The sequence below is a fragment of the Saimiri boliviensis genome, chromosome 17, assembly GCF_048565385.1.
Source record: "Saimiri boliviensis isolate mSaiBol1 chromosome 17, mSaiBol1.pri, whole genome shotgun sequence".
Taxonomy (NCBI): Eukaryota; Metazoa; Chordata; class Mammalia; order Primates; family Cebidae; genus Saimiri; species Saimiri boliviensis.
In genome coordinates, this window is record NC_133465.1 from 68,422,023 (window position 1) to 68,440,150 (window position 18,128).

Here is an 18,128-nt window from a genome sequence, read left to right on the forward strand (position 1 = left end):
TTTGAGACTGAGTCTTACTCTGACACCCAGGCTGGAGTGCAGTGGAGCGATCTCGGCTCACTGCAACCTCCGCCTCCTGACTTCAGGTGATTCTCCTGCCTCAGCCTCCTGAGCGGCTGGGATTACAGGCGCACCAGCACGCTCGGCTAATTTGTGTATTTTTAGTAGAGACGGGGTTTCACCATGTCGGCCAGGCTGGTCTTCTCCTGACCTCAGGTGATCCGCCCGCCTCAGCCTCCCCAAAGTGTCGGGATGACAGGCGTGAGCCGTCGCTTTCTGTTCCACTCTCTGATTACTTGTCTGTTCACTTGGAATAGCACTTTTTCATTTCCTTCACATTCACAACTTGGCCGTTAGGCACGAGAGGCCTAGCTCTCAGCCTGTCTTGGCTTTCGACGCACCTTCCTCGCTAAGCTTAATCATTCCTAACTTTTGGTTTAAAGTGAGAGACGTCTCGGTCTGTCTCTCAAGCTTGAATGCAATGGTGTGATCTCAGCTCATTGCAGCCTGGAACTCTCAGGCTCAAGTGATTCTCCTGCCTCAGCCTCCGGAGTAGCTAGGATTACAGGCATATGCCATCACACCCGGCTAATTAAAAAAAAAAAATTTTTTTTGAGACAGTCTCACTCTGTCGCCAGGCGCCAGGCTGGAGTGCAGTGGTGCGATCTTGGCTCACTGCAATTTCTGCTTCCTGGGTTCAAGCAATTCTCCTGCCTCAGCCTCCCTAGTAGCTGGGACTACAGGAGCATGCCACCACGCCCAGCTAATTTTTACATTTTTAGTAGACATAGGGCTTCACCATGTTGGCCAGGATGGTCTCGATCTCTTGACCTCATGATCCACCCACCTTGGCCTCCCAAAGTGCTGGGATTACAGGCGTGAGCCACTGTGCCCAGCCTAATTTTTAGAAATTTTTTTGTGGGGATGGGGTCTTGTCTTGCCCAAGCTGGTCTCGAACTCCTGGCCTCAAGGTGATCCTCCTGCCTCAGCCTCCCAAAGTGCTGGAATTACAGGCATAAGCCACTTCGCCCAGTCCCATTACGGGGTAATTAACTGGCCCAATTTCAGTATTACTGTGTCTCAGGAAAGAGAGAGGCCTCAGCAGAGGGAGAGAGACCAGAAACCGCCAGCCGGCCAGTTGGTGGGGTGGTCTGAACACAGACAACATGGGTCCATTAAATTCACCATCTCATATGGGCACAGTTCATGGTGCCCCTAAACAATTACAACAGCAACATCAAAGACTGCTGATCGCAGATCACCGTAACAGGTACAATAACAATGGGAAAATTCGAAATATTGCAAGCTTTATTAACGTGTGACACGAACACGTGAAGTGAACACGGGCTATGGGGAAAAAATGGCGCCGATGGACTCGCTCAACTCAGAGCTGCCCCAAACCTTCACTTTACAAACGTGCACATCTGCAGAGCGTGACAGAGTGGCGTCCAATACGGCAGGTGCACCCGGGGAACTCCGTTCATTCTAGGGCAACTTACGCACTTGCCAAAGAGTCTAATGACCCCTCACGTGTCCAGACATTTTATACTTCAGTTTTAAAACGCCATACCTGGCCAGGTGTGGTGGCTCACGTCTGTAGTCCCAGCACTTTGGGAGGCCAAGGTGGGTGGATCACTTGAGCTCAAGAGTGTGACACCAGCCTGAACAACATGGTGAAATTCCGTCTCTACTAAAAATGCAAACACTTAGCTGGGTGTGGTGGCGTGGGTCTGTGGTCCTAGCTACTCGGGAGGCTGAGGCAGGATTGCTTCAGCCCAGGGGGCAGAGGTTGCAGTGAGCAGAGATTGCACCACTGCACTCCAGCCTGGGTGACAAAGCAAAACACTCTCAGAAAAAAAAAAAAAAAGGGAGGGGAACGGGCCAGCTGCAGTGGCTCATGCCTGTAATCCCAGAGCACTTTGGGAGGCCAAGGTGGGAGGATCACAAACTCAAGAGATGGATTGAGACCATCTTAGCCAACATGGTGAAACCCTGTCTCTACTAAGAATACAAAAATTAGCCGGGTGTGGTGGCGGGCACCTCCCAAGTTGTCCCAGCTACTCGGGAGGCTGAGGCAGGAGAACCGATTGAACCCTGGAGGCAGAGGTTGCAGTGAGCCAAGATGGCGTCATTGCTCCCCAGCCTGGGTGACAGAGCAAGATTCTGTCTCCAAAAAAAATAAAAAGGAAGAAGAAAAGAAAAAGCTATACCATGTGATGCCTGCAAAGCATCTGACGCTGTGATTTATTTAACCACGCCCCTGCTACTGTATATATAGGTGTTTCTAACATTTCCCTAAGAGAAGCAAGACCGAGATGAATATCCTTACAGCTAAATGCTTCCATGTGTTCTAAATTATTTCCCTCAGAAAAACTCCTAGATACAGGGCTGCCTGATCAAAGGGAGCACTTATGTTTAAAGTCCTTGTCACTGCTGCCAAAATGTCCTTCCATGCCTCTAAACTACTCAAGACACAATCTACCTGTCGCCAAGCCCTTCCAAGGACAACGTGCCTCTTGGCCAAAAGGGGGAGAGTGATGCTAAGTCCAAAGCTGTGAAATCGAATCCTCTTTCCAGAGACCGGAGCCAGGACCCTTCTCCGGGGATTCCTGGCACTGTCACTCTGCGGGTGACCTTGGCCACGTCATCGGCCGCTCCCCACCCACACGCCTGCCTCACCTCCCGCACAGAGCCCTTGTAAACAAGCAAGATGTGGAGTCGTTCGTGCTGAAGAGCCCTCCACAGTATTGTTATGCCTTTGCCTGGTGGCTTTATCCCTGCTTTCCAGAACTAGCGCTCAGAAGGGAAGACTACCAGAGATGTGTTCCTTCATTCCCCGCCCTGGAGCCACCTGGGCCAAGTGGACGAGACCTCGTAGCTGAGAGTCAGGGGCCAGCGATGCCCATCCCAGCTCCACTCTGACCCCATTCCTCTCGGCATACTCGGTTTCTGCCTGGGCTGGGGCAGGCTGGTCCTTGGCTTCTGGGGACAGCTCAGGACTGAGAATGAAACGTGAAGAGCACCCGCAGAAGAGAAAGTGTGGAACAAGGAGCCCAGGAGAGAGTCACACGTGTACATGTCCATCTAAGCCTCTGCCCCAAAACAGTAGATGTGTCAGGAGCAGTGGCTCATACCTGAAATCTTAGCACTTTGGGAGGCTGAGCGGGGAGGATCACTTGAACCCAGGAGTTCGAGACCAGACTGGGCAACATAAACAGATCTGGTTTCTAAACACAAAAAATAATTTTAAAAATTAGCCAAGCCTGATGACACACACCTGCAGTCCCAGCTACTCAGGAGGCTGAAGTGGGAGGATTGCTCATTGAGCCCAGGAGGTTGAAGCTGCAGTGAGCTAGTATCACGCCACTGCACTCCAGCCTCGGCGACAGGGCAAGACCCTCATCTCTTTAAAAATAATAATAATAAAATAAATCAAGGAGCCCATGTGTCCCCACAGCTCTCCTGCCATGGCGCCAGCAATGCCTTCTGAGCATACTAATCTCCCCAGACCTCAAGCCCATGAATGGTCACCCCCAGTCCTTTTAATGTCACACCAAGCGATGTGTCACTGAAGCACCCCGTACCCCATCATGTGGTGCCAGAGGCCTGGCCACGGTGCAGCTGGACCCCCAGCTGCTGTATGACCATGGGAAAACAGATTATGTAACCTTCCTAGCATTAGAGAGACCCAAAGGCGATGAATGTCCTCTGTACCTAGGGTCACTGTGAGGCTCAGGTCTCATCAGGTTTCCGTACGTGCTCTAGACATGCAGCATCAACCAACGCCAGGTCCCCAGCCTTGCTGGCACTCCTGGCTTTCTCCCTTGTTCCTACCCCCACAACATTATGGGGCCCAGGCCGGGCCCTGTGACCAGTGGATTCTCAACTAGCTGGAACAAACAGGGCACGAGAACAGGGACAAGGCAGAGTCACACTCCCAGAGGCGGCATCACCGTCGTGTGCTGGGACCCAGCACGTTCCTTTAAGGAGCATAATTGTGATATTTACGGTGTGTACAGGGATGTTTAGCTACACACACGTAAGTGATCAGATCAGGGTCATCAGCACAGCCATCATCTCAGGCATTCCTGTCTTTGTGGTGGGAACACTCAGTGTCCTCGGAGCCTTTTGAAACTATACGATGCACTACTGTTAATTACTATTTTATTTTATTTTTTTGAGATAAGAGTCTCACTCTGTAGCCCAGGCTAGAGTGCAGAGGTGTAATCTCGGCTCACTGCGATTTCTGCCCCCTGGGTTCAAGCAATTCTCCTGCCTCAGCCCCCGAGTAGCTGGGATCACAGGTACGCACCACCATGCCTGGCTAATTTTTGTATTTTTAGTAGTGACAGCGTTTCACCATGTTGGCCAGGCTGGTCTCGAACTCTTGGCCTCAGGTGATCCGCCTGCCTTGGCATCCCAAAGTGTTGGGATTACAGGCGTGAGCCACCACCCCAGCCTATTGTTAATTACATTAAGCCAACAGCGCCATGGAACACTAGAACTCGTTCCTCCTATCTAGCTGTAATTTTGTATCCTTTAACAAATCTCTCCCTCTGCTCCCCCAACCCTTCCCAGACTCTAGTATTCTCCGTTCTACTTTTGACTTCCATGAGATCAACTTTACTTTTTTTTTTTAGCTTCCACATATGAGTGAGAACATGCCGTGTTTAACTTACTGTTCCTGGCTTATTTCACTTAACGTCTTCCAGTTCCATTCATGTTGCTGCAAATGACAGGATTTCATTCTGTTTTATGGCTGAGTAGTATTTCATTGTGTAGATGTACCAACATTCACAATGAAATACTATTTCATTCTTTAGCTATTCATCTGCTGTTGGACACTGAGGTTAATTCCATATCCTGGCTGTTGTGAACAATGCTGCCAGGACCACGGGGGCGCAGGTGTCTCTCTGATGCACTGATTCCCTCTCCTTTGGATAAGTGCCCAGTCGTGGGACTGCTGGATCATATGGCGGTTCTATTTGTAGTTTTGTAAGGAACCTCCACCATAGTGACTGTAACTACTTTACATTCACAGCCACAGCGTAAACGAGTTCCCTCTTCTCCCCTTCCTTGCCTGGGCTGGGTCTTTCTGATCATCTGTCCCCTTGAACTCTTGATCTGGACTGAGGGAAGAAGGGCAGCAGGGGTGACCTAGGGAGCAGGGAGGAGGCAGGCTGAGCCAGGCTCACCAGAACATGGTGAGCCGGCCGTGTGGAACGGAAAGGGAAGGCCGATTTTCCTGCCCCACATTCGTGCCTTTCTTCAGTAAGGGCTCCTTGGACAGAGGCTGCAGGTTTCTCAGAAGCACTGTCTAGGATCTCAACATTCTAGAAGGGGCTAGGGCAAACTACTGAACCCCTCCAATGCCTTTTTTTTTTTTTTTTTTGAGATGGAATCTCTCTCTATTGCCCAGACTGGAGTGCAGTGGTGTGATCTTGGCTCACTGCAACCTCCGCCTCCTGGGTTCAAGCGATTCTCCTGCCTCAGCCTCCTGAGGACCTGGGAGGATTACAGGAACCTGCAACCACGCCCGGCTCATTTTTAAAATAGTTTTAGTAAGCCGGGTGCGGTGGCTCAAGCCTGTAATCCCAGCACTTTGGGAGGCTGAGGCGGGTGGATCACGAGGTTGAGAGATCGAGACCATCCTGGTCAACATGGTGAAACCCCGTCTCTACTAAAGATACAAAAAATTAGCTGGGCATGGTGGCACGTGCCTGTAATCCCAGCTACTCAGGAGGCTGAGGCAGGAGAATTGCCTGAGCCCAGGAGGCGGAGGTTGCGGTGAGCCGAGATCGCGCCATTGCACTCCAGCCTGGGTAACAAGAGCGAAACTCCGTCTCAAAAAAAAAAAAATAAATAAAAATAAAAATAAAATAGTTTTAGTAGAGATGGGGTTTTGCCATGTTGGTAAGGCTGGTTTCGAACTCCTGACCTCAAGTGATCCGCCTCTGGAAAGTACTAGGATTACAGGCGTGAGCCACCACACCCAGCCGGGCTTGTTCTGTCACCCAGCCTGATATAATCACAGCTCGCTGCAGCCTCAAACTCCCGGGCTCAAATGATCCTCACCTCAGCCTCCTGAGTAGCTGAGAATACAGGCACGTGCCACCACCCCTGGCTAATTTTTAAAACTTTATTTTACGTAAAGATGAAGTCTTGCCCATGCTGATCTGAAACCCCTGGACTCAAGAAATCCTCCCATCTCAGCTTCCCAAAGTGTTGGGATTACAGGCGTGAGCCACTGCGCCTGGCCCGTCTGGGCTTTTGAAAGTATTACGCTGTGAACATTTTTCTAGGTCACAAACACACATCTGTAATATCATTTGAAATGTCTGCTCACTCGGTTGCAGTAGGGAGAAAGCTTAATTTATTTAGCTTATCACCAGCAGACAGGCAAACCTCACGAACAAGGCCGGCCTCAGGAGCCCCTCCCCGTCCCCAGTGGCTCCATCCATCACCCACAGCGCTCCAGCCCAAGCCCACAGGGAACACCCTCTCCAAGCCAACGTTGGTCTGAATCAGCACCCTTCTGTTGACACACCTCCTTTTAAAAGCCGATTTTTTTTTAATTTGTTTGTTTCACCCAGGCTGGAGTGCAGTGGTGCGATCTCGGCTCACTGCAACCTCCACCTCCCAAGTTCAAGCCATTCTCCTGCCTCAGCCTCCCAAGTAGCTGGGATTACAGGTGTGCACCACTACACTCAAATAATTGTTGTATTTTTAGTAGAGATGGGGTTTCACCAAGTTGGCCTGGCTGGTCTCAAACTCCCGACCTCCGGTGATCCACCTGCCTCAGCCTCCCCAAGTGCTGGGCTTACGGGCATGAGCCACCATGCCGGCCTAAAAGCCGCCTCTTCTTACTCTGCTATTTCCTAGCCAGCTGACCCTGAGCAAGTTCCTCAGTGGGCCTGTGCCTCGGCTGGATCCTCTGTGCAATGGGGATGAGGATAGGGAAGGAAATGGGCTGGCACTAGTGAAATGCAACAACACCCATCTAAGCACTGGGCACCTCTGCCAGCTGTTACTGTTGCCACAGTCATTATCACGGTGTCATGATTCACCTCCCGGGTTGCTCCCGGCCTCCCTCAGGGCCAGGTGGGGAGGAACAAGAACACAAAGATAGGGAGAGCTCAGGGTTTGAGGAAGAAAGAGCTGGTCTGTCCCCCCTGCCCCACGCCCCTGCCCCCGGTAGCTTAGAGAGCTTCCTGGGAGGCAGGAAATTCACATCCTTTTTGGAGGAGTGGAAGTGGAGGTAGAGGGAGGCCACTTGTCCTAGATCACGCTGCTGGGCTGAGTCTGGGGCCAGCATGTGACCCCCCTCCACTCACCCTGTTCGCTATGAATGTCAGTTTCCCCTCGCTCCTGCCGACCGCCTTCGCCCGCCCTGCTGCTTTTCCTGTTCCCTCCAAGGCTGCATCACACATTTTCCACTTCAGTCTGCGGAAGCTCCAGCTCAGTTCCCTCTCACCCAGATTGGACGTTCAGCAGATCCCAGCAGAACTCAATAGAGACCTCCACCCGCGTGAGCTCCTGAGCAGCTTAGAGGACAGCTGGCCCCCGGGTATTGGGTCCAACCCCAGAGACATCTCCCTTTGGCTCTTGGCCCGGCTCTGGGCCTGCCTTCTGTTTCCCAGGGCTTCCCCGGTGCAGGTGCCAGCTTGGCTCCCCTGGTGACTGCGAGCCTCTCAACACCACCCTCCTCCTCCATGTCATCGCCCTCCTGTCTGTCCCCTCTCCCCCAGTACAGGAGCCACAACACCTTCCCCGGGTCCCACTGTCCAGCCTCCAGGCTTCGCTGCTCCAGCTGGGCTCAAACCCACTCTGTTCCAATGCCTCTGTCCCCATGGTCTCTGCCACAGCCACCCTGGGCTCCCCCCACCCACACCAGGACCTTTGCTCGGGGCTCATCTTAGCTCTGATGAGATCCACCCCTCCGGGCCCACCATCTCACCACCGTCCCAACCTCGGTAAGAGCAAGAGGTGCAGCCTGCAAGGTGACCAGTGCGTTCCTGCGCTCACTTCACTGAAGACAGGCACCACGGCTTTAGAGTTCAAGACCAGCCTGGCCAACATGGTGAAACCCTGCCTCTACAAATAATACAAAAATTACCCAGACATGGTGGCATGTACCTGTAATGCCAGCTACTCGGCAGGCTGAGGCGGGAGAGTTGCTTGAACACAGGGGCAGAAGACGCAGTGAGCCGAGATCGCACCACTGCATCCCAGGCTGGGGGACAGAGAGACTCCATCTCAAAAAGCTATATAAATACATCCGTTGAAACACCCGCCGTAGCATTTTTGCATATAGTATGGCACCCAAATTCTACTGTACAACAAAATATAAAAACCTTTAAGCAAATAAATTCCGTAAAAAGCAGGTATTTAAGACACAGACGCCAGGCCCTTCCTAACTGTTGAGGTCTGGGGTTCCCTCAGGCCATGTGTGGTCTAACTCTGATCAGAGTTTTAGATGGAAGGGCAGCTGCCATCTGCCAAGCATGCCTTCCCCACAGAAGACAACCACAGAGCCTCCCAGGTCTTTGGAGCCATCCCTGAGACCAGCTAGGAGGCCAAGGACGCCGATGACCTCCTTTTCCCAGAGCTGGTCACAGACCTACGTGGGACCCCTGCCTCGTGATGGCAGAGTCTGAGTGGACCCTGGCTGCCCAGAATGAGGGAGGAAAGGAGAAAAAAGCAAGATCATTCATACTGCTCAGCTCTGAGACCGGGCAGATATTCACGGCAAACAGAAGACTCGAAACCTACAAAAAGACTCCTTTTAGATGGCAGTGACTTAACTTTCGAAGGGCCACATGCACCTTTGAGAAGCTGGTGGCTGCCACATCCACTGTCCACACACACACACACACACACACACACACACACACACACAGACACACACCCCAAACCTGCCAGGCCTACCTCTGGCTGGGTGTTCATACACTGAGGTAAGACCCCTCTTTTATAAAGACTGCTCCTCCATTTGCTTCTGTTAGAAACAAAAATGCTCGTTCCTCAGCGCCACAGAGAAACAGCACTCGAACATAAATTTTAATTTTCTCAGCAAGGCAATTTTTACTTCTATAGAAGGGTGTGTCTTGCAGATGGCGCCGTAGCGAGAGCACACCTGAACGAGGGAGGGGAAGGGGTTCTTATTCCCGACGCAGGCAGCCCCTACTGCTGTGCTGTTCCCCTATTGGCTAAGAAGTTGAAATGCACAGTCTAAGCTAACTCTGATCGGCTATTTTAAAGAGAGTAGGGGTAACAGTGACAGGGTGGGTAGCTTGGCAGGAAGGATGGTTACAGAACAGGTCAGCGCAGGGGGATCAGGGGGGACTTAGGTCAAAGCAGGTGACCAGGGGAACAGGTGAGAAGTACTGATTAGAACTGGCGGGAAAGCTGTTTACCAAAACTCGAGGCAAGAGGGCGAAGAGAACCACGAAGTTAAACTTTAAAATGGAGAATAAAAGAATAAGACAGCTGAACGTGCTGACATACTGATTCTTTGAAGAGAAACCTGGAGTTCACTAAATCTAGCAGCTTCTCAGAGCAAACACACGCTCAGCCTGACTTGCTGGGACTCCTTTTGGAAGCCTTCCCTGGGCTCCGGTCTGACCTGGCTGGCCAGGGAACAGCTCAGCCCTCAGATGTAAGGTGGGATTCATCGGCGTGGGGTCTCTGTGCCCTTCCCTCTGCTGCTGCCCAGCCATGCACCAACAAATGCACCAGGACCCAGGGCGCAGGCTCCAGGGATTCTAACCCACTCAGGCTGCAGGGTCCAGGCGAGAGGGCCCTCGGGGTTCTGAGGGCACCAGCTTCATCTGCCTGCTACTCTGAGATATCCATGCTCCTGACCGTCTCTCCATTGGGAAGTCTGGGTCCGCCCCCCCTTCCCTCCTCCCAGCAATCTCAGGGCAGCTCATCTGCCTGCTTACCCTGCCCCCAGCACCGAGGTGGTCAGAGCCTCCACACTTCCTGTTCAGACCCAAGGAAAACAGAAACAAAACCCTGGCCAAGCACTCACAATATCAGACATTCATTAACAGGCATGTACAGGCCAGGCGCCGTGGCTCCTGCTTGTAATCCCAGCATTTGGGGTGGCTAAGGTGGGTGGCTCACTCGAGCCCGGGAGTTCGAGACCAGCCTGGGCAACATGGTGAAACCCCATCTCTACAAAAAATACAAAAAATTAGCTGGGCATGGTGGCTGCTTGGGAAACTGAGGTGGGAGGATTGCTTGGGCCCAGGAAGCGGAGGCTGCAGTGATCTGTGATTGCACCACTGCACTCCAGCCTGGGTGACAGAGTGAGACTCTGCCTCAAAAAAATGAATACAAATTATATGTAAGTACAAATCTCAATCCACACGCTAACTTTTCACACCATGCCTAGCACCAAAGTTGTATTGGGCACCTCTCTGGAGACAACTGCTCTATGCCAACTTTGGCAGGCGGCAGCAGCACCTGGAGAGTCCTGAAACTCTGGTGCCCACACCTGGGCCGCTCCAGCATGTGGGTCTAGGCGGCTGCCTTCTACCGGGCTCCCTGGGCATCACCTGCTGCCAACCCACAGCGGGAACATCCTTGGTGGCTGGGTGGGCCCCGGGACGGAATGAGGATGTCACGTGACAAGTCAGAGCCATGACACTTGGCCCCCGTTTCCTTGGGGGATCCCCCCTGAACTCCCACTCTCCTCCTTGGCATACACTGTACCCAGAACTCTCACCCCTCCTGGGGCAGCTGGTCCCTTAGCGTAGAACACCTGTGCACACCCCACCCTGCTGCCGCTACATGACCGGGGCTTACACTCCCCAGCACCATCCTCCAGAGCCGGCTTCTTCACCCTCCCTCACCTGGATTTAACTCTGCCCTCCCCTCTTGAAAAAGACCATCATAGCCATGCAGCCACGTGCCCATGGTCCCTGGTTTGTGAGCCTGTGCATGCTGCAGGGGACGGAGGGCTCGTCCGGGGCACACACCCTTCCTGCCCCTACCCCTGCCCCGTCTGCCTGTCTTTGCTTCCTTCTTTTGATATCCTCCTCCCTGCCATTGCTTCTGTCCTCACAGCTGCCAGGGAAGCCTCGGGCACACCTCAAGGTTGTTTTGAAACCCTTCACCCCTACACGCCCACCCCAGTGGTTCTGCATCAGGACTGCGGTGGCTGCCTGCGCCTCTCTGTCTCCCAAGAGTCGTCTATGCCCTGTTCTCCGTGTGCTCAGGTGTCACCACAGGGTTTGAGCCTCTCAACCCACACCAGTGGCATGCACCTAGCGACCTGGCTGGGACAGCAGGGACGGGGAGGCAGCTACCCAAGGCCACCTGCAGCTCATAAACCACAGGCCGGGACTTCGTAAGTGGCTGGCTCTGCATCGCTGGAAGGTACAGACGCCGGAGGCCCCAGCGGCTCCCAGGCGGGCACTGTCCTCAGATCCCAGACGGGGAGAAACGCGTCGTTGGGAGAGCTCCCTCCAGAACCTGCCACAGCTCCAGGCCACGCGTGTCTCTCCCTGCTCTTCCGGTCTCCCTGCCTTGGGAGCTGCCAGCAATTCAGGGGCCACTGACTCCCCTGGCAGAGCTTGTCCCTCCAAGGACACTGTTCAAAACCCAGCCAGAGAGCTCCAGCTCTCCCCACAGCCCCTTCCTCGACCTACCACGGGGCCCTGTATCCTCACATCTTGCAAATGCGTTTCACGTCGTCACATGATTACTTCTGAATTCTGGTTATTTGGAAAGTCTATCTGTTGTTCATTATTTGCTGGAACCGCATCAAGTAGACTGACTTTGGACAGCACCCTGGCAGTTGAGGAGGGGGTGCTTGCTCACCACACCGTGCCACGGGGGCCCCTTCCTTCCACACTGCCTGGCGCTGAAATGCACAGTCCTGCCCCTGCCCCCTCCACAAGAGGGATAAGATCTTGCTTCTCCTTTATGTCCCCTGGGGCAGAGCCAGCCACCTCACAATCGCTTGTTGAAACAGACAAGCCCAATACGAAAATCAAGATGAACAAAACTGACAATACAAATCAATCACATACTTCGCACGACTCGCCGACAGTTTCTTTAAAAAGCATCACCCCCGCCCCCTTGCACGGAAGGCCTGATCCAGCGCACATGAATCTGATGCCGTGTTGCTTTCTCTATGCACGTGTCCTGAACACAGAGCCGTTTTTGACGATGTGCTGTGTGTTTTCTCGGGCTCCCCCCTCCCCCTTCTGTCGGGTCCCTGTCACTGTCTCGCAGGAACCAGGCCACCCTTGGCTGTGCACCCTGGGAACCAGCAGCTGTCTCCCTCCTGGCTGTTGGTCCCCGTCTAGCTGGAGGCGGAGATCCTCCGGGGGGGGGGGGGGTGTGCAGAGGGCAGGTTCTGGGAACGTGTGGAAAGATGTTATCACAGAGGTCTTCTAGGAGAATGTGGCTTTCGATATTGCCACCCAAGCCAGAGGGGAGGTTTATTCTCTGCATCCAGAGAGCTCCTGGCTTTACCCTTGAGTTCAGAAACCGGCCCAAGCAGCCCGAGCTGCCAAGTAGATCAGCTGGCTAAGTGGCTCCAGGCATGGTACTGCCTGAATGGTGAGCCCAAAGCTAATTTCCAGCCAGAGCCCTGTAGCTGTGCGGTAGATGTGAAGGGTTTCACTGGGTGAGAGGAAGCCGGGCCAGCAGCGCGTTTAAACACTGCTGTAACTGAGACACAGAATGCTTCCCATTTGTGCTGGCCCTCCTGAAAAGGATGAGGACGGGGCCATCTCTGACCATCCCTTATCCGAAAAGCCATCGCCGCACAGTGAATGATCTTTGCCAACCACAGTTCCAGTCCTACCAGCTGCGGGAGCTGCTAGGGAAATACCTCCCAGAAATCCTTCCCAGGGCAGATAGAAATCGGACTGTTTACTAAGCCAATTGCCTCTTGTAGACACCACGCCATTTAACAAGCCTACAGAAGCCAATAGGAAAAGGAGCCACCTCGCCACAAGCCAGCCTGCATGAACCCCCACTGTGTCGTCCTTCTGTGACCCCTGGGTCACAGCCCTGGTTGCCCAAAGTCACCTGTGGGCCTTTTAAAACTGCAAAAGCCGAAGTCTGAGCCAGACCCTCTGTATCTGCAAAGGGACCCAGACCCGAGTAATCTTTCAGAATCTTCCAGGCAATTCTGCTCTGGGCCGGAATGGGGAACTGTGACTGAGAAAGTCACAAACTTGCATCGCTTCAAGGAGAGCCGGACAGGGGAGAATAAACAGGCCACTGCTGTCCCTGTGGGATTTGTTCCGGAACCCTACCCTGGGATGTCCTGGGTTGTCTATCCCGAGTTGGCCGAGCATGGAAAGGGTGACTGGGAACACGAGAAGGCGGCCTGGGTATACTGGGTCAAATCGTGTCCCCCTCAAATGCACATCTAGTCAGATCCTGGAATATGACTTTATTTGGAAATAGGGTATTTTTTGATATATCAAGATGAAGTCACACTGGATTAGGGTGGGCCCTAAATCCGATGGTTGGTGTCCTTATAAGAATGGGGAAATTTGGCCAGGTGCAGAGACTCACGCCTGTAATCCCAGCACTTTGGAAGGCCGAGGCAGACGGATCACCTGAGGCCACGAGTTTGAGACCAGCCTGGGCAACATGGCGGAACCGTATCTCTACTAAAAATACAAAAAAGTAGCTGGGTGTGGTGGCACATGCCTGTAATCCCAGCTACTAGGGAGGCTGAGGCAGGTGAATTGCTTGAACCCAGGAGGTGGAGGCTGCAGTGAGCCAAGATGGCACCATTGCACTCCAGCCTTGCTGTCTCAGATAAAAAAAAAGAACAGGAAAATGTGGACACAGAGACACACAAGAGAGAAGGCCAGGAGAAGACAGGCGGAGACGGGAGTGACGTGTCTACAAACCAAGGCACATCGAGGAGGGAGGCCTGGAACAGATTCTCCCTCGGAGCCTCCAGCAGGAACCAGCTCTGCGGACGCCTTTTCAGACTTCCGGCCTCCTGAGCTACAGAGAATCCATTCCTGTTCTTTTAAGCCCCCGGTTTGTGGTCATCTGTCACAGTGGCCACAGGAAGCAAATGCCTTGGGCCCTGCAGTGCAACTCTGGCATCTGATGGGGCCTCCGAGCCAGGATGGGGTGAAAACCGTTAGCTACAGGCTGATTTTGATACAAATGCCAGGCGGCCCAGGCAGGGGAGAGTGCTGTGCCAGGCACGGAGGAGGCGGGAGGAACGAACGGCCGCCCTCCAGCCTCTGCCATCCTGGATCCACACCCCACGCAGAAACAGCTCCCAGCTCAGTGGCCACCTTGACTCACGCCAGGCAAGGACACAGTGGCTGCCTGGACATTCTCCCACACAGCTGAGGAGTGGCGGGGGGTCCCAAGGCCCGGCTCCTATGAACCCAACCCCCAAGTCCTTCTGGCTGCAGCTTACAGGCACACGCCACGCCCTCCACCCAAGTGGCCTGAGCCACCTGAGACCTGTGACCCCAGTAGACTGGAGGAACTGGAAACTTCTCCAGCTGGGCGGGCAGCTCCCAGGCCAAGCCGGGTGGAGTACGGGAAGGGCGTGGCTGACAGCAGGAGAAACAGAAGCTCCCACCTCCAGCCTGGGCAGGTGAGCGGGCTTCCCGGCCTTGCTGCATCTGCCTGGACAGGCCACTCGGCTGAGCCATGAGAATGTAGGAGGGCAGGGGGCTTCCGAGACCACCTGCTGTGTAGCCAGACTTGCCCCAGGAAAACCATGCTGATCAGGGCTGCAGAGGCTTGAGGCGTGGGACCAGGATGGAAACTCCGGGCCAGCGGGTTCCTCCCGTTTCTGCCGGTCCTCCCCCTCCACGGACCAGAACAAATAACTGGGCCCCTCCTCCCTCCCTCCATGGCGCCTGTCTTTGGGGGCTAGGAGTCCTAAGGTCGAGGGTATTGGTTGGGGAATCTGAGCAGCCGCAGGGTCCCACGTGCCGGGTCCAGTCATCAAAGTCTCCAGCTTTTGTGGACGTCCCGACAAAGCGGACACTCAGGGGTCCGGGTCCCTGCCCAGCCCGTCTGCTGGGCCTCCCAGGCAAGGCACCAGCAAGGAGCCAGGCCACAGGACGCCACAGGCCTTTCTCACCTGCCCCTCTGCGGCCTGTGGAACCTGCCTCGGGTAGAGGGGGCTCCCATCCCACCCCGCCTTGGTCGGGGAGCCCCAAGATGGGGCTGGTGGGAGAAACCCCGGCAGAGAAGCCCTTCCCCACCCAGCCCCTAGCCGAAAGCAGCCCAACTCCCACCTCCTCTGCGAAAGTTTCTTCCTGGGGTCCCCAGTCCTCCCGCCCCCCGCCCCCACGCCGTGTCCCCCACGCTCCCTGCCCCCAGCGCTGGCATCCCAAGGCGCGCCGCCTGCCAAAACCCAAGCCAGTCCCTGGCTCCCTTTCCTGGGGCTGGAGCTGCGGCGGAATTTCGGTGGAATTTTGAGGCTGAGACGCATCTCAGCAAAGAGGGAAAGAAAGGGAGAGGAGGGAGGGGAAAGAAAGTCGGCTCCGGGCGTCCACTTGCAGGATTCGAGGAGCGGCCGAGGAGCAGGAGGCGGGCGCTGGGGTCCCTCGGCCCGCGGCGGGCGGGCGGGGCGGCCGCGAACCAACCCTCGGGGGTCGCAGGGGAGGTGGGGCCCCGCGCCGGGGCGGGGGTCGCCGCTCCTTACCTACATCCGCATTGCAAAACGCCTGTTGCGGGTGCACCGGGGAGCAGCTGCAGGCGTCGGTCGGGCGAGGCAGCGTCGCCAGCAGCAGGAGGCCGAGCGCCAGGCGCAGGGTGCGGGCCGCGGCGCCCATGGCGGGCCGGGGGGCTGGGCGGGCGGGGGCCGCCGCCGGGGGTCCGGGCGCTGCTCGCGGCGGCGGGCTGGGGGCGCGGGCCGGGGCTGAGCCGGGGCCGAGGCGGGCCCCTCCCGCGCGGCGCACCCTCCTCACCTGCCCCGCTCGGCCGCGCAAACTTTCTCTCTCCTCTTTGTCTCGGGGGCGCGCGGGGAGGGGCGCGGGGCGCGGGGCGCAGTTCGCCGGGCGGGGCGGCGGGGAGGGGGCGGCGGGCGGGCGGCGCTGCGGCTGTCCGCGGCCGCGCTGCCTTCTATGGCTGTGTTTGCTGCGGGCTCGGGCCGGGCCGCCGTTTTATTGCGCTCGGAGGATTGTCTGCTCCTCCTCCCGGTGGCTGGCGGCCAATGCAGGCTCCGGGCGCTCCCCCAGCCCCCTCCTCCCCCTCCGCCCGCGCCTCCCCCGAGCCCGCGCTTTTGTTGCGCCCGGCCTGGCACGTCGGGGGCTTCCCGCACCGCCCAGCGCCCGCGGCCCGCACCCGCGCGGGGCCCCGCAGTCCCCAGACCCCCGACCCCAGCCCCTGGCGCGTGGCGTCCTGCGCCCGGGGGCCCTGGCTCAGCACGTGGGACTCGCGCCCGGTCCCTCCGGGGCCCCGGGAGACCCACCCGCCGCCCCCCTAGAGGACGCCGCCGCCACGGGGTCCCTCAGAGTCCGGCCTCGGGGCGAGCCCAGGGATGTGCCCTTTGGCGCCGAGGCCGTTCCGTGTCGCCGCCGCCTCCCCATTCCTGTGGGCGGGTGGCCTATGAGACACGGACAGGCTCTCTTTTTCAAATGGAGGCCTAAGAATTTTAAGTGCGCCTGGCCAGTTTCGTTGGGGGGTTGGGGTGTGTGGTTACCGGGAACAAAACAGGATTTTATATAAACTGGCCATATTTTTGACCAGCCAACAAGAGACGGGGGGGTGGGCCGAGGCACCCGGGAGCCAGTAGGATCGCAGCGGAGGCATTGGCGGGGCTCCGCTCACAGTTTCCTCTCTTAGCCCGCAAATGTGGGAGCCGAGGGACTTGTCCCAAAACAGTTTTGTGTTCCAGGAAAGACCCAGGCACATGAAGGTGTGAACGTGTGTAGGGTGGTGAGGCGGGCCTCCTGGCTGTGAACCTGCCAGCGCCTGGCTGTGGGCACCCACCCTGCGCATCTGGTGGGTGCCCCGCCGGGCTCCGTGGACGCGGCTGCGCTCGGGTCAGCACTCTAGCCCTCAGGGTGTCACAGTCCAGCTAGGAAGATGGAAGCCCGGGAAGATGACACAAGAAGAATCAGGGCCGGGCACGGTGCCTTGCGCCTGTAATCCAAGCACTCTGGGAGGCTGAGGCGGGAGGATCGCTCGAGGCCAGGAGTTTGAGACCAGCCTGGCCACATTTAGTAGACAGTGAAACTCCGTCTCTACTAAAAATACAAAAATTAGCCGGGCGTGGTGGCAGGCGCCTGTAATCCCAGCTACTTGGGAGGCTGAGGCAGGAGAATCACTGGAACCCGGGAGGGAGAGTTCGCACTAAGCGGAGATCTCACCTTTGAGCTCCAGCCTGGGTGACACAATGAGACTATGTCAAAAAAAAAAAAAAAAAAAAAAGGTGGGGGGGCCGGGCGCGGTGGCTCACGCCTGTAATCCCAGCACTTTGGGAGGCCGAGGCGGGTGGATCACGAGGTCAAGAGATCGAGACCATCCTGGTCAACATGGTGAAACCCCGTCTCTACTAAAAATACAAAAAAAAAATTAGCTGGGCATGGTGGCGCGTGCCTGTAATCCCAGCTACTCAGGAGGCTGAGGCAGGAGAATTGCCTGAACCCAGGAGGTGGGGGTTGCGGTGAGCCGAGATCGCGCCATTGCACTCCAGCCTGGGTAACAAGAGTGAAACTCCGTCTCAAAAAAAAAAAAAAAAAAAAAAGGAAGAAGAATCGCCCACCAAACTGTAAACTGTGCGATGCTGACTTGACGTATGAAACTTTGGAAAATAGTGAAAGAATGGAAAAACAGCTGCTTTCTGTTCATGTATGCTTTGTAACAGACAACTCCGAGAAAAGTTAAATAGGCAGTGACGTTATTTTTAGCACCCTGACAAATCCAAAGTCGTTTTTTCGGTTTTTGTTAGCGCAAAATAGAGTTGTGTCGTCCACGAAGTGATGTTTGAAGCTAACTTTTCAAAGTGCAGTTAATTCTGAAAATTGTTCCATGCTGGCTGCTCGAAGCCATTTCATTACTTTCTTTCCTTCTTTTTGGCTACAAGGGGAACAAAATGCTGTTGAACCTGACAGAAGTCTGGAATCAATTCGTCAGTTCATGATAGAAATAGGTAGCGTAGCGGCTCT

At 55.5% G+C, this 18,128-nt stretch overlaps 1 protein-coding gene across 1 annotated transcript in view; it reads right to left on the minus strand.

Moving 5' to 3' along the window:
- Positions 1-16,098, minus strand: part of TIMP2 (TIMP metallopeptidase inhibitor 2) — a 66,235-nt gene extending 50,137 nt beyond the window's left edge. Inside the window, exon 1 of the mRNA XM_039477008.2 lies at positions 15,662-16,098. Within this exon, the coding sequence (XP_039332942.1) occupies positions 15,662-15,791 (130 nt within the window). The 5' untranslated portion in view covers positions 15,792-16,098. The remainder of the gene's footprint in view (positions 1-15,661) is intronic.
- Positions 16,099-18,128: the final 2,030 nt, after the last annotated feature.